The sequence below is a fragment of the Melanostigma gelatinosum genome (genome assembly GCF_949748355.1).
Source record: "Melanostigma gelatinosum genome assembly, chromosome: 17".
Taxonomy (NCBI): Eukaryota; Metazoa; Chordata; class Actinopteri; order Perciformes; family Zoarcidae; genus Melanostigma; species Melanostigma gelatinosum.
In genome coordinates this window covers 20,063,786-20,077,156 of record NC_136650.1, presented here as the reverse complement: position 1 = coordinate 20,077,156, position 13,371 = coordinate 20,063,786, and the positions used below count along the sequence as shown (strand labels likewise).

Below are 13,371 nucleotides of genomic sequence, written 5' to 3'. Positions count from 1 at the left end.
TGGCTGAACCGCTGTCCATCAGATCACCTTCAGCTGCAACACCGTCACCCTGAGCAGGGTGTTCATACGCCAGCTTCACCATCCAGCACACCAGCTTTTTCGTGTGTTTGTGTGTGTATATATATATATATATATATATATATATATATATATATATATATATATATATATATATATATATATATATATAAAAAAGTGTAGTCGTACAAATTTGTGGGTGTGTTTGCGTACGTGTCTGCTCATGCATTGTCGTGCAATTTATCATTTTTTCCAGGCTCCAGAGCTTCTGGCTTTCAGCTCTGCTAGTCCCATCTTTGGAGCTGACTTCACATCTCCATGGTTGACTGGCTGTTTATATACTTTAAGAACAGCAGGGGGGGGGGGGGTGGGGGGGGGCTGTAGTCGCTCCAGCTGGTAAACGGTGTGACACCTGCACAGCACCACAGGGTTACTTAAAAGAGCAGTGGTTTTCTGTTTACCTCCGACCACACACGAACAGATAAAACTCAACGTGTGTGTGTGTGTGTGTGTGTGTGTGTGTGTGTGTGTGTGTGTGTGTGTGTGTGTGTGTGTGTGTGTGTGTGTGTGTGTGTGTGTGTGTGTGTGTGTGTGTGTGTGTGTGTGTGTGTGTGTGTGTGTGTGTGTGTGTGTGTGTGTGTCCCCCGTGTCCTCGTCTCGGACAGATGCCTGAAGATGGAATGCTTCTTTTACTGTGAGAATTCACAGACACACACGCGGGTCACCATCCGCCTCAACAACCGGACATCTTGAACAGATCCCGTGTGTTAACCCCGAGTTTGAACATTTTGATTTGACGAGTTTAAAACTGTTACAAGCTCCTCATTAAAAGCAACCTGAGCAGGCCGTAGACGTTGTTTGTATTAAGAACAATGCTACAACGGATACAACTTAGTAGGAGTCGATTATTCAGAATAATGAGTGTTTTCCTTTTTTAAATACGAGCAGCACCGAACAACAGTAGATGTGATGAGCCCAAAATGTCTCTGTGCACTTTGCATATTGTGGATTAAGATATTTGTGATCAGTCACTTGATTGATTATTCTTCATTACCATCCCGAGTCTGAAGCGTATGCAGAGGTTGCACATCAGTATTCACATGTGTCGGCAGTGTGTGGTGAGCCCAGGCCGTGGTGTTGCGGGTTTCTGTTGACCCTGGTGTTGTAACCAACCGGGGAGCTTTGCTTTTTAAATATTTGCACAGGCCGAACGCTGCTGTTTCCCTGGTAACCTGATGTTGTTGGACGAGGACAGAGAATGGATTTGTGGGAACAGCAGTCCTGAAGGGTTCCACTGAGCTAAAGGGCCAAGAGAAATTACAATTGGCTTTTGATTTTTCATGGAACTGTGTGTCAAATATGTTTGCTGAAGAAAATCAAGTGAAACCAAAATAGCAAATAAGAGCAAAAATTTGAGAAAAGAAACTACGAATAAAATATGGAACAGTCCGGTTTGGTTTGGGTTTGTCTAGTGATTGTAGCAGAGGGGGATGGTGCCACATGTCTGCCATCAGGAAGTGCTCTCTTCAAGGAATGTCGCCTATCTAACAGTCAAGTTAGATTTTAATCTCCTGCCACACATGAAACGTGAACAGTAAATTCATATTTTACTTCTGAACGATTTGAAATGGCACAGATTGCAATCCAAACGCTGCTCATTTGAGTTGCTGCTTTGAGATGTTTCAAATTAAAAACACGTGTCCCTGTCGGCAAAAGCTGTGGCGAGCACGAATTTACACTTCTTTATATTTAATTTGCCAATAGTTAATAACTTGTCATCTTGTAAATGTTATTTTAATGCCTTAAAACCAAAACATTTTTGTCATTCTTCCAAAATAAGACTCACTCGTGAAGCTCTGGATGCTGACAAGAAGTGCAAAGATGGTGAAACATTTCACACGTGCATTTGTGGAACTGCAATGAGATATTCTGGTTTACAGCTTTGTTTGATGACAATATAATTATACAAACAATCAGCCTGTGTCATTTCATAATTCCAGCAACAGGTGAAGCAGACTTTAAGATGTTTTAGTTCAAGCTAACTGTCATCTGAATAGTCGTTTCCTTTCCCTTTGGAAACACTATCGTGACAGCACTGCGGCCTCATAACTCATTCCACAGTGACGATCAGATTACCTGCCTGATGCCGCTGCAGGGACTTTCTGTCGTACGGCGCTCTTCACATTCCGTGTCAGTATTACTACTCTCCACCTCCTACAATAATGTCAGCTTGTCGGCCCATATCCCCGTTCGTCACGGAGTCCTCGGAAGCTCGGCAGGTTTGCTCGCCCACTCTTTAAAATGTGTCCCGTTCTAATTGCCACATCACAGGCAAACCCTAACTGTGAGTGGGTGCGGAGCGTGACATTCTAAACGCTGTGGGCAGAAATGTCAGGACCATCAGTATTAAGTGGACCGGCTCGGGGCTCCTCCGGAGAGGCGTTTGGTTTTGGAGCCGGGTGAAGTTATTCTACCATACCATGCAAACTTGTGTGCTTCACCGGCTCCCTCTCCCTTAAAATCATCATCATAATAATAATAAAATCCCTTTCCCTGTAAGCAGTGCCAGCTATTTTGGTCTGCATGCAGCCTGGTTGTTACTGAGCAGTTTTAGATGCTTTAAACCGCATCGGCTGTCAAATGCACACACAGAGCCCCTCGCTCCTCACCATCCGGCGATTATTGCCGACTCATCACACCGTGGGACGGATACAGAACATACTCGCTCTCATCAGCCCTCCTGCCCTCTTCTCTCATCAATCATTGATGCCCAGCTTTTCTCAAGGCCGCGGAGATCACGGAAGTGCGTCTCGGAAGCAGACGGACAAAACCCAAAAGAAGATTTATCTCAAACGTATGAAAGGCAGCGCGGTGGTCTCATTTGCTCCTTTTGATCTGTATATCACTTCCTGGGCTAGATTTAAAGCTATCTTCGGGACGCTGTTTAACTTCCTGCCGGTTTCTCCTCATGTGCGGACCCTGGCGTGCCCAGTTGATTGGCTCAGTGATTGACAGCCGGGTGTACATATGAGTCAGTCCCAGCAGCGCTCCGAATGGATCCACGCTGCGTACCAATGCCCTCGAGTCATTCCTCAGAAGCCGAGGCCGCCGCTGGCGACCAAATGGCTCCCGCGGCTCGTGGCTCGCTTTCCTGCCGCAAGGCAGATGCAACCTGAGCAGGGGTCAAGCCTCATTTTAAGGACAATTAGGCACACAGACTTCCATTTTATCACATCTTCAAAGTACACTGTGACCCTCTTGTCTACCCACCGTTCAACCAGCTGTCCCAGATATGATGGAAGACCTCCTGAACACAAACACCTGGGATCCAGATCGTGATAGAAGAGAGAACGTGTTGCTGGTGCTACATGTAATTCATCACATATCTTTCCAGATTAAGGTGGGAAAAATAAATGTTTTTTGAAAGCAGACGGAGAAATTGACGTTGTGAGTGTACTCCTCGCCCATTAACGCCGGCTTTACTCCAGTTCAAATTAGTCTGTCTGCAGGGAGGTAACAGTGTCTCACACCGGTGCCTTTTACTGTGGCTTTGGCTGAGACTGTGGAAGTGACCAGGTGAAATTCAATTTTTTGCGTTTACAATTATTTCCATTAGCTGCGTGTGACTTTCCTGACTCATCAGAAGTGCATTTTATATTCAAACCTTTGTTCTCTTGCAACCTCAAGCCGGTTTGTCTTTATTTAACCACTAAGTATTTATATATATTCATTAATATACAGGTGTGTGTGTCCTGTCCAAAATGGGGCTAAACAATATCGTGCTTTGGACAAAATGTATTATAAACATGAAATACAAACAGGAAGCACCAAGTGAGGACTTTGAGCACACAAATAAAGCTGAGTTTACAATTAGCCTACCGCAATTAGGCCACCGTCTCACCACCCTGAGAGATCAATACCCCATCCAGTCAGGTGGGAGCCTCCATACACTTCACAACATGAGAACGAGATGACCTGTCGCCCAACTATGTTCCGTTTATAAACACGTTTCCCAAAAACCTTTGACGACCCAAAATATATTGTCTCAGGGATCTTATTTCTACAACAGAGGGGGTCTTATAAGACCACACACTTGTCGTTTCTCTTTTGATTGTTGGGCACTTATGGGACGGTAATGCACAGTATAACGCACTGTAAACGGTAAACTGTCGGTTTCAATGCATACAATAACGACTTCGAAAATGCTTAAAGCGTAGAGAACGCATAACTGAGTGCAGTGTGTTGAGCGTATTCCTGTCCCTCAGGTGGATGTTACTTAAATCCTTCCAGTTGTTGTGCTAAGCTAATCTTTCAAGGAGCTGCCCCTCTATTATGCACTGATCACATTGATATGTGTCTGTTGTTCTCAGTATGACAGCATAAGAGTGAAATGCTAAATAGTTTGAAACACCTTCGCGAGTCATCGCTCCGGTGTTACTGAACTCCTCCCTGTATGTACCTGCCTGTCCCTGGGATGCTTTCAGGAGGCCAGATGTGTCCTCAGCCAGATGTGTCAGGATCTTTAGCCCAGTGCCAAAGCATCCAAAAAGCCTTTAGCTTTCTTATTCTTTCTGTTTTTTTGTTCGCCCGTCATGTGCAAGAGAGAGAGAGAGAACTGCGTGTGTGACGTTGGGAATTCACCTCTATTGTCAAAACAAATGCTTCATCATTTGTATGGATGGGTGTGATGGATGGTCCACGAGTGTGTGATTCAACGTACAGTAACTGTGCCGGTTCTAATCGGACATCCTATAGCGGGACCTTGAGATATCTTTCAGCGAGACGATTCAACTTTGGTGAGAAGAAATAACAACTTCTTCCCCTAACAAATTGAAAGTTGAATCCCAAAGAAGTCAAACGCACCGTTGCTCAAAGATTCACTTTGTCTGGTAAGACGAGTAGCTTATTGTTTTAGCAAAATATATGTAAATATCGCAAACTTTGACTGTGCTCCACTACAGTTAGCTAAATGCCAAACGGCAGCATTTTTTGCGCTATCATGTAACTACCGCTTGCACCCGAAAGGTTACATAGTGTAGCTTTAAAGGATGCAAGCTGTCATATTTCGACAATTGTATGTCGTTCATCGAAATGACAGAATAAAGTCAAATGCCATGTCCCTCTATTTCCTAATTTCCTTCTATTTCCTGTTTGCTTGTTGGCTCCAATCTACAATGCATCAACGTAAACGGCTCATGCCGCCTGGTTTTTGGTGATGGAGGCGAACGCCTTGATCAAACTGTCTCCTTATTCTTGGCATTCTCACGGATCATGTGCGCGGTCAGGCTGTGTGTTGCTGCTGTCAGCTCATTACAGCCGGTTCTATTTTTAGCCCAGTGTGATTGAAATAGGGTCCTGAGGGGGTGGAGAGCAGAGCGGGGGTGGGGGGGGGGGGGAGGATTGAACGGAGGGGGAGAGCTCGGGGTCTGGAAAGGGAATTGGAGTGCACGGCCGCTGTGTGCCGGTGTCACCGAGACAATCGCTGTTCCTCGAGAGGATCGTGTTGTGGCCATTGGTACCACACATGCAGCTCCAGCATCACAAGCTGCATGTGACACAGCACTGTTTTGCTGGAACGAAATATTTTTCCAACGTATGCCCTCGATATCAGAAATCCTCACCATTAATAAAAATACGTAAATCAGAATATATACATTCACACACTGGCTTTGTTTATTGTTCCAAAGCAACATGTCACCCACTGAAATTGTATCTATTTTCATGTGTTTTAAATCGTTTTTGGACGAAAATGTTCTGTGGCAATGTCAGGCTTTGGCAACACAGACAATGTTGTTGGAAGGATAAACTCGTGTGTTGGTTTTTCTCTTTCCGTGGGCTTTGTTGACACTAATTAAAAAGATGGAACACCTGCCTTATCCTTCACCCAACATGAGCAAGTGACGCAAACGCTGTTAGAGAGAAAACATAGACTTTCATGGAAATGGCCTTCAAACAGTGGGACTGCTCAAGGAATCTGAGAGATTTCAGTCAATCAATTCAAGTGAGATTCGTATCAACGAGCTGCTCCTCTCATTGTGTTGCCAGCGCAGCATGTGTCTGTCTCTTGGCTGCATTGTGGGGCTGCTGCTCTGCCTTCACTTCTGAAGCAGACCGGCTCCACTGGGATGACGGATGGTGGGGGAAATGGTCTTCAGGGAGGATATCAGGATTTTAATTTGCAGACTTTGCATCAAGGGTTGCTTTGTGAAGTATTCCATCAGTCAGAAGCATGCTAATGACATTATGTTCAGGGTCTTTATACAACTTTGACCCACTGTCAACTGTTTGTGTTGTAGAATGCATGTCTCTGTGAGAGAGGTATAGCGATGTGAGAGCAGGACCAAAGTAAAGGCCGAATCTTCCATAGAGCCATGCTGCTAGCGTAGCAAAAAAGAATAGCATTAAAAATATACCAGGGCAAGGAACGATAATATCATGAGGTGTAACATGAAGATATACCAAGAACGTAGAATGAAACCCATGCAGTTCAAAATAAGTGACATTTTAGAATTAAAGTGCTTGGTCTACGATAACAATAATCCTCTCTAATGTTTCCATCTCTTTGCTCGGTGTGCTGTGCCTCCGGCATTAGGTTGTAATAGGCCAGACGTCTAGCCAGCAGGCTCCGAATCATTGCACTTGGCTCTCTGCACCCCCGCAAGAGGGGATAAAGAGTGAAAATAATCAAAGGATCAGTGAAATGTGTTGTGGAAAGGCAAAGCCAGTACCTCCAGCAGCAATATGTGGAGAGACGACAGAGGCCCCACAGGAGGGAAGGCGGGACCTTGGATGCTCCCTTTAACCGGCTTCAGCCCATTGCCTGAGTCAGCTGGTGTTCTCTCACCATGAACTGCCACTTTTAATTTCCCCCCCGTCCCTCGCGCCCACTTGGCTGCTTGTCCTGTAACCCCCCCCCCCCCCCCCCCCGCCACAGAATACCTCTTGAGTTATTCTACGTGTCGACTTTCTTCCAATCACCGCGGAACACCGCCAGCAAATCCCACCTCCCGCCCCCATCGGCCGCCCTCTCCTCCCACACTGTTCTAGGACGAGAAACGTCACGCCATCAATCCCCCCCCCCCCCCCCCCAAAAAAAATCTCTCAGCCTTGCTCACCGGTGCACTTTTCATTAAAGGGCACGCTGGCTGTGCTGAGGTGCGTTAATTATCTCACCGTAATGACTTCTGAAGCATCGATCTCAAAATCAGACCAGTTTGGCTGATGGATTTGCAGGAAACAACATGCAGGCTGTGACCTCTGACCCGAATCACACTCAGTCTTCTATACAGATATGGCTTTGAAATCACAGTTTTTTTTCTTGCTGAATCAGCCCTTCATTGTAGAACACTGTCACACCAGCTGCATCCGCATCTATAACCCTCTCGTGTCCTTTTGCAGACTTTGGAAGCCGTTCTGAACTTCAAGTACTCGGGGGGAGCAGGCAAAGTGGAGGGCTACCACAGGGAGCTGTCTTTGTGGGTCCATGTAGACGTGGAGCCGTCTGTTTTCTTCACCAGAGTCAACACCCTCCCTGCAACCAGGTAACCTACGAGTGACCATCGATGTCTGTGGATTAATGAAGTTATTAGTGATGTTTATGTGAGCTGTGGGCTGGGTAACCTTTTGAATCCCAAGTTTTCTTTTCTCCCGTCACATTTGACTTCATAACATTCATGGCTGGAAATAGAGAGATATCAAAAATGTCTTTTTTTGCAGTAAAACACAGTTATAATTGGGGATTTATTAATCCGACTGTTCACGTGGGCTTTGTGTCTCGGCCAGTGTTTCACTTAGCTTATGCCGAGCTTTGAGGAAGTGACTGGGATCATTCGTTCATGCAACTTTGTTTTCTTAACTTTGTAAAACAAAACATAACAAATAAATCCATAGATAAAATATAATATGAATTTTATGAATTATTATTTATTATTGAAATAATAAATCCACATAAATCAAACTTGGTCACAAATATTCAAAACGGGCAAAACGGGCTTGCGACGTGGGTTTTCCCCACATCACAAGCCCGTTTGACTTCTCGGAATCAAATTCAGTCGGTCAAACGTGGCTATTTCATGTAATGATTCATGAAATCGTGATTTAATGATTTAGTTACTTTATTTCAGAGTGGGTTGGTAAACATCTGTTCAATAGCCGGGAGTTGTGCCTCAGTGCAAATGATCTGATGAGCATTTAAACCTGCCACTTTTTGTGTGTATGGGCTTTTGATTTGTTCATTTAAAACCAGCCATTGTCTGACGAGATAGAAATAATACTCAACCTTCATTGGAGTGCCAGAAAAGCAGAGAAAAATCGACCTCACGGCCGCTCTTGTCCTGGTAATTAGGTGATACGTCTCGATTCTAAAGGCTCATTTTATCTCGCTTGTGATACAAATTCAGCTATTTCTTTTCTCTTTTGATTTGGTGAATACATATCGACCTTCTCTTTAACCACTGCGACAATGCTCAGACATTACTGCGATCATAACCAGGGGACTAAGAAACTCTATTCTGGTCACATCGTGGCAGACATGCACGGATGATGAATGGATATTCAGTCTTTTTATTCATGTTCTCACATTCTTTCTCGACATGCACATACATTACTGCAGACACAATCACACATCCTCTGACACACACGCACGCACACGTGCACATTCCCGGTGTCTCACTTCACTTCACTTTTCAGCTCCCCAACTCGCATGAAAAAAAGAAACTCCAGGCGAGGGAGACGGATTGTAGCCGAGTAATGACCACTTGAGGTGAATCATTAGCTGTGATAATATCTACAGTTCAAGCCATCCATCTTGGCCCAGCGCTGATACGTATGCATACTTAGAGATGCTGCACTGGCTGAAATACCATCGTCCCAACACTGCGACCTCACCCGCACCCGTCACACTTCCTGCCTCATCGCAATGAGCAAATCTCATTTCAGATGTGTCGAAATGAAATGCATTATTATGTTTATTTGTATGTCTTAATATCACTTGTTTTACAGGACCACATCAGTAAAACCTCAGTTAAAGAAACCTCAAGAACTAAACGATAAACGATAAACGATTAATGTTCCTCCCGTGGACGGACATTAAAGTGCTGTAACACACCTCACTGGTCGGGGTGAGGAATATTGGATTTCTCTCTGGCTGCAAGTTAGGAGAGGCATTTAGAAGTGGTTGCATGAAATTGCTCAATAATACGGCAACTTCGATCTGTTTTTGCATTTCTCTGTCAGTCATTTCTTCATTCTCTACCTCTCTATCCCCCCCTCTCTCTCTCTTTCTCTCTCTCTTTAAAAATACAAAACACTTTGTTTTTGACAGTCCAGTTCCTTGTTGCTGAAGTGTGCTTCAGCTGCTGTGCCTTCATGTCCTAACAGGCCCAGTAGTTACAGTAAAAGAGATCTCCCTGTGATCCATGAGCATGTTCTCTCTCCCTAATTATCTCCCTCCATTCTTTCTCTCGTCCTTGTCTCATTATCTTGCTCCACATCGCGTACATTTTTCTGTGTCCTGTAAAGTCTTACTTTCACCTCTGAAACTCTTACTTTCTTGCTTTACACTTTCATGCTGCCTCGGGGCGGTTGGTTATTTAGCACCTGCCTGGTGCTGGTTATATACGATTTAATCAAGGTAACCAGTGGATGTCACGTGTATAATTAAGGCTTTGACAATTAGCGAGTGTAGATGCAACACATACCTCAGCAGAAGGGGAGGCCTTCATCCATGCCAGCTGTTGTGGATGACAGATGCTGGTAGGATCCGATATTGATCTTTCTTCTGCCCTCCTGGCATCGCTGCTGATGGTTTGCTGTTTTTAAAAAGTGAGTCCCCAGCAACAAATGTTTTGGAAACACGAATGTGCACATAATTTCAGTCAAAATGTAATAAAGACAATAGCAGGCTACATTATCTGCAAATATGCTGCGGACGTCAGGCTGACGTCTCGTCGAGAAGCACAAACAATGAGCGCGAATGAACTGGTGTTCACAGTCTTCCGCTCTATCCGTGCTCAAACTGAATGAGTCAGCCGTCTTGCACATGACGTCCTAAAATATATGACGTGCCATGTTTTAGTCACCCTGTATTTCAAATTGTCAAAAAAAAAAAAAAAGAAAATCCTCTGAAAGGATCACGATTGTTTGTTTTGGCCATTGCTCCCAGCCCTAGAAACAGCGTGCTGTATAATGCATCAGTACAAGCCACCACAACACCACAAAGCAAGGCCTCACAAAAGACGCAGAGGGGGGTATTTCTTACAGGGCTACTGGGAGTGTATTAAATCGTCATGTATCTCTATCTCTCTCTCGCTCTCGCTCTCTCTCTCTCTCTCTCTCTGTCTCTGTCTCTCTCTCTCTCTCTCTGTCTCTGTCTCTCTCTCTCTCCGATTCTCTTGAAACACTTGTTTTCAGTTTTATTTAAATGCTCTCTCCTTTCTGTGTTTGGTTGTTCCTCAGGTCCTCTGTCCGTTCTTCATCATCTTAATCTGTTTCTTCTTTTCACTGGGTCTCTTGTGACGTCTTTCATTACTTCTCCTCTCTTTTCCTTTGTGCTCCCTTTACGTCGGTGTACGTTTTAATGCCTCCTCTTGCTTATGGTTTTGCTTTCCTGCCATATTCACTGCGGAACTTACTCTCTCCCCATGAGCCGTCTCGCGGTGAGCCATATGTAAGGTGACAGATCTGTTCGAGAAAGGGAGCCCGGATGTGTGAAGTACCCAGTGATCCATACTGTACTGGGACCTGTTAAAATCCCATCCGTTTAACATGGTGTTGCCCTGGAAAAAGGAAAAAAAAGCATTGCTCTGCTGGGGGGAAGTGAACTGATGTGTTTTCATGAAAGGTCATCCTGTGTATCATCTTTAGCATCGTGGAATTCCGACACTTTGCAGCTCATGAATGAAGGAAACCCTCCGCTGTTCCGTTGCCGTCAGCTAACAGCTGTGTTGGAACTTATTGGATCCCGTACAGCTAAAAATAGCCCATCATTGATTGTAATTCAAACCAGGCTAATTAGGACCATTACGTTGTGTGCACTTATCGATCACAGATTTGCAGGATTGACTGAGGCGTGTGCTCGGCTCCATTGATCTTTGCGCCGTCGCCGCCTCCCACGGCGTGTGCGCCATGTTTACCGCCCGCGGCCTCGCAACGACGATACCCCCGGTCCAAAGTAATGCGCCGTCAATGTCGGTGCCGATCCGCTCTGTGTTGTTGACGCGGGAGCAAAGACGACGAGACTCTGGTGTTTGTTGGTTCCATATTGACGTCTGCTCGTGGTCTCAGCGCCAGGATTAGAGTCACTCCACTGCGACGGAGTCCTTTTCAAATCAATAACAGCAAAATGCTGACCTCACAGTTCATTTGTCAGTGTGCTAGTGTTCTCAGAAATGGACAGTGGCATTCATGAACTGGATATTTCTCCCCCCCTTGTTAAACCACCAGCTGTCCCTGAAATGATCTGTAGTAAAGGTCTCGCTCTGTGTTCATGACCGGCTCCTCATTTGCACTCAGGTGCCCGTTGTGGTCATGTTGACTAATCCCTACACTGAGAAACACGGGCAGCCAATGTTGTTTTGTGCTTCATTAAATGCACATGAGGCAGAGATATTCCGTTGATAGACGATTTGTTTGCACAGATACGAGCAAAGGAGCAGGTTTGCTACGTCTTCAATTTGGATAACTTTGTTCCCTCGCCGACTCGGCTCCAAAATAGGAATTTAAAAATTCACAGCCTGCAATGGAGACAATTTGTTTGAAACCTCATTGGCGGTTTTGAATTATTTATTTGGCTAACATCCCGGTGCCCTGCGTAGTAGCTCAGCAGAATACTTATCAAAACGATTCAGTTCAAAAGCATAATCTTCAGCGTTTGTCGACAGCCGTTTTGTGGCAGCCTCTGCAACAGTTCCTGAACAAAGTCCTTCACCGCTGTTCTGTGAACTCGTATCAAAAGGTGCGACGCCACCTCTTCTGTGCCTTTATCCCCGGCTCTTTTCCTTCAGTTTATCTGCGGTACTTGGTGCATGAGCAATTAGCCCGTGTTTCGTAACTGGGCAGTGTGATTGATCACCTCAGCTAAACAGCCCGGCCTATAAATCAGTACCTCGCCCCACTCGGCACGTTAATCACGTCTGCCAACAAAGACAATTAAAGAAACACGGGTAGGCCTTCAAAAATACGCTCCTTTAATTGCCACAGCAGTTTATTTGGGACTTGGGCAAGCTCAACCTCAGCCTCCATTAACCCCTGCGGTTTAAGAGGCAAGACGCTGGCTGGAAGGGAGGGGGGGGGGGGCGCTTTGTGTGACCTGGAGTGAGGATGTGGAGAAGGGCAGCGTTTCATTTATCTAATGCTCAAATATGAGACGTGATGTTTTCTGGATATTATTTTTCTCAGGGTCATGTTGTGAGTAGTATTCACACTCGGGCCGTCCTCGAACAAAGAAACTGAGTCGAATAACATTCATACCTTTTTCAGACAGCAGGGCTCGTTTGGTCTTCCTTGACTAAGATTTCTTGAGTGGATTTGTCTTTTTTTTTCATGACTTATTTCCTCTGAGCACCTCTCCGGTGAACACGGCTTTAACGTGGCGCCTGTGTGTGGTTCTTTGTGGAGAAACCCAGTTCTACAGAGCTGCCTCTTAAATTCACCAACAGATTAGAAGTCAACACGTCGCTGTCAACGGAAGCTACGAAATGACGGCCAACACTTGTCGCTGCGTGACAGACGTGAGGATCTCATGTTCATAATAATATACATAACACCGCGTCAATAAATATGAATACTGCGGCCGTACTGTGTCTGGACTGCAGCGCTGGATTATCTTCTATGTTTTAGCTGTTCGTGGATGTGCAGTATGCCCTCACCCTGGAGACTCTTCAGTGTGTACATTATGACTCTTCAGTGTGTACATTATGTGTCAATGATTTAATGTAATTTAATGTAGTCTTGTCTCATTCCTCCTGTACACCTACACAAACTATTAATGTCACACCACATTGGACATTCTGCTCTGTTTTGAGATATTCATTCCTTTCATCCATCATTAACGGGCGAAAAAAAAAAAAAACGTACTTGCGGGTTAAAATTAACTCTTTGAAAGGCCAGCATCGCATCTCCTGTCTTGATCTAAATCACAAATTGGCCCTCTTATGATCTGCATGAGAAAGGCAGGCCTGATCAAAGCACCGCCACCGTTTGATGATATGACAAGGGCCGATGAGTACCTCACACGTGTCTTCTCTTGATCTCACGCATTTGCCGCGTGGGCGTATGTGGCCGTGTATTTTTAGAAAGTAATCATCCGCCTGATGCATGAAGTATGAACTCACATACACATAAACGGGCCATTAT

At 45.0% G+C, this 13,371-nt stretch overlaps 1 protein-coding gene across 2 annotated transcripts in view; it reads left to right on the top strand.

Annotated features, from left to right (window-relative positions):
• Positions 1 to 13,371, top strand: part of trappc9 (trafficking protein particle complex subunit 9) — a 131,854-nt gene that overhangs the window by 53,199 nt on the left and 65,284 nt on the right. For both annotated transcript variants that reach the window (XM_079287574.1, XM_079287573.1), the window contains one exon: positions 7,417 to 7,559. In XM_079287574.1, coding sequence (XP_079143700.1) covers positions 7,417 to 7,559 — 143 coding nt within the window. The remainder of the gene's footprint in view (positions 1 to 7,416; positions 7,560 to 13,371) is intronic.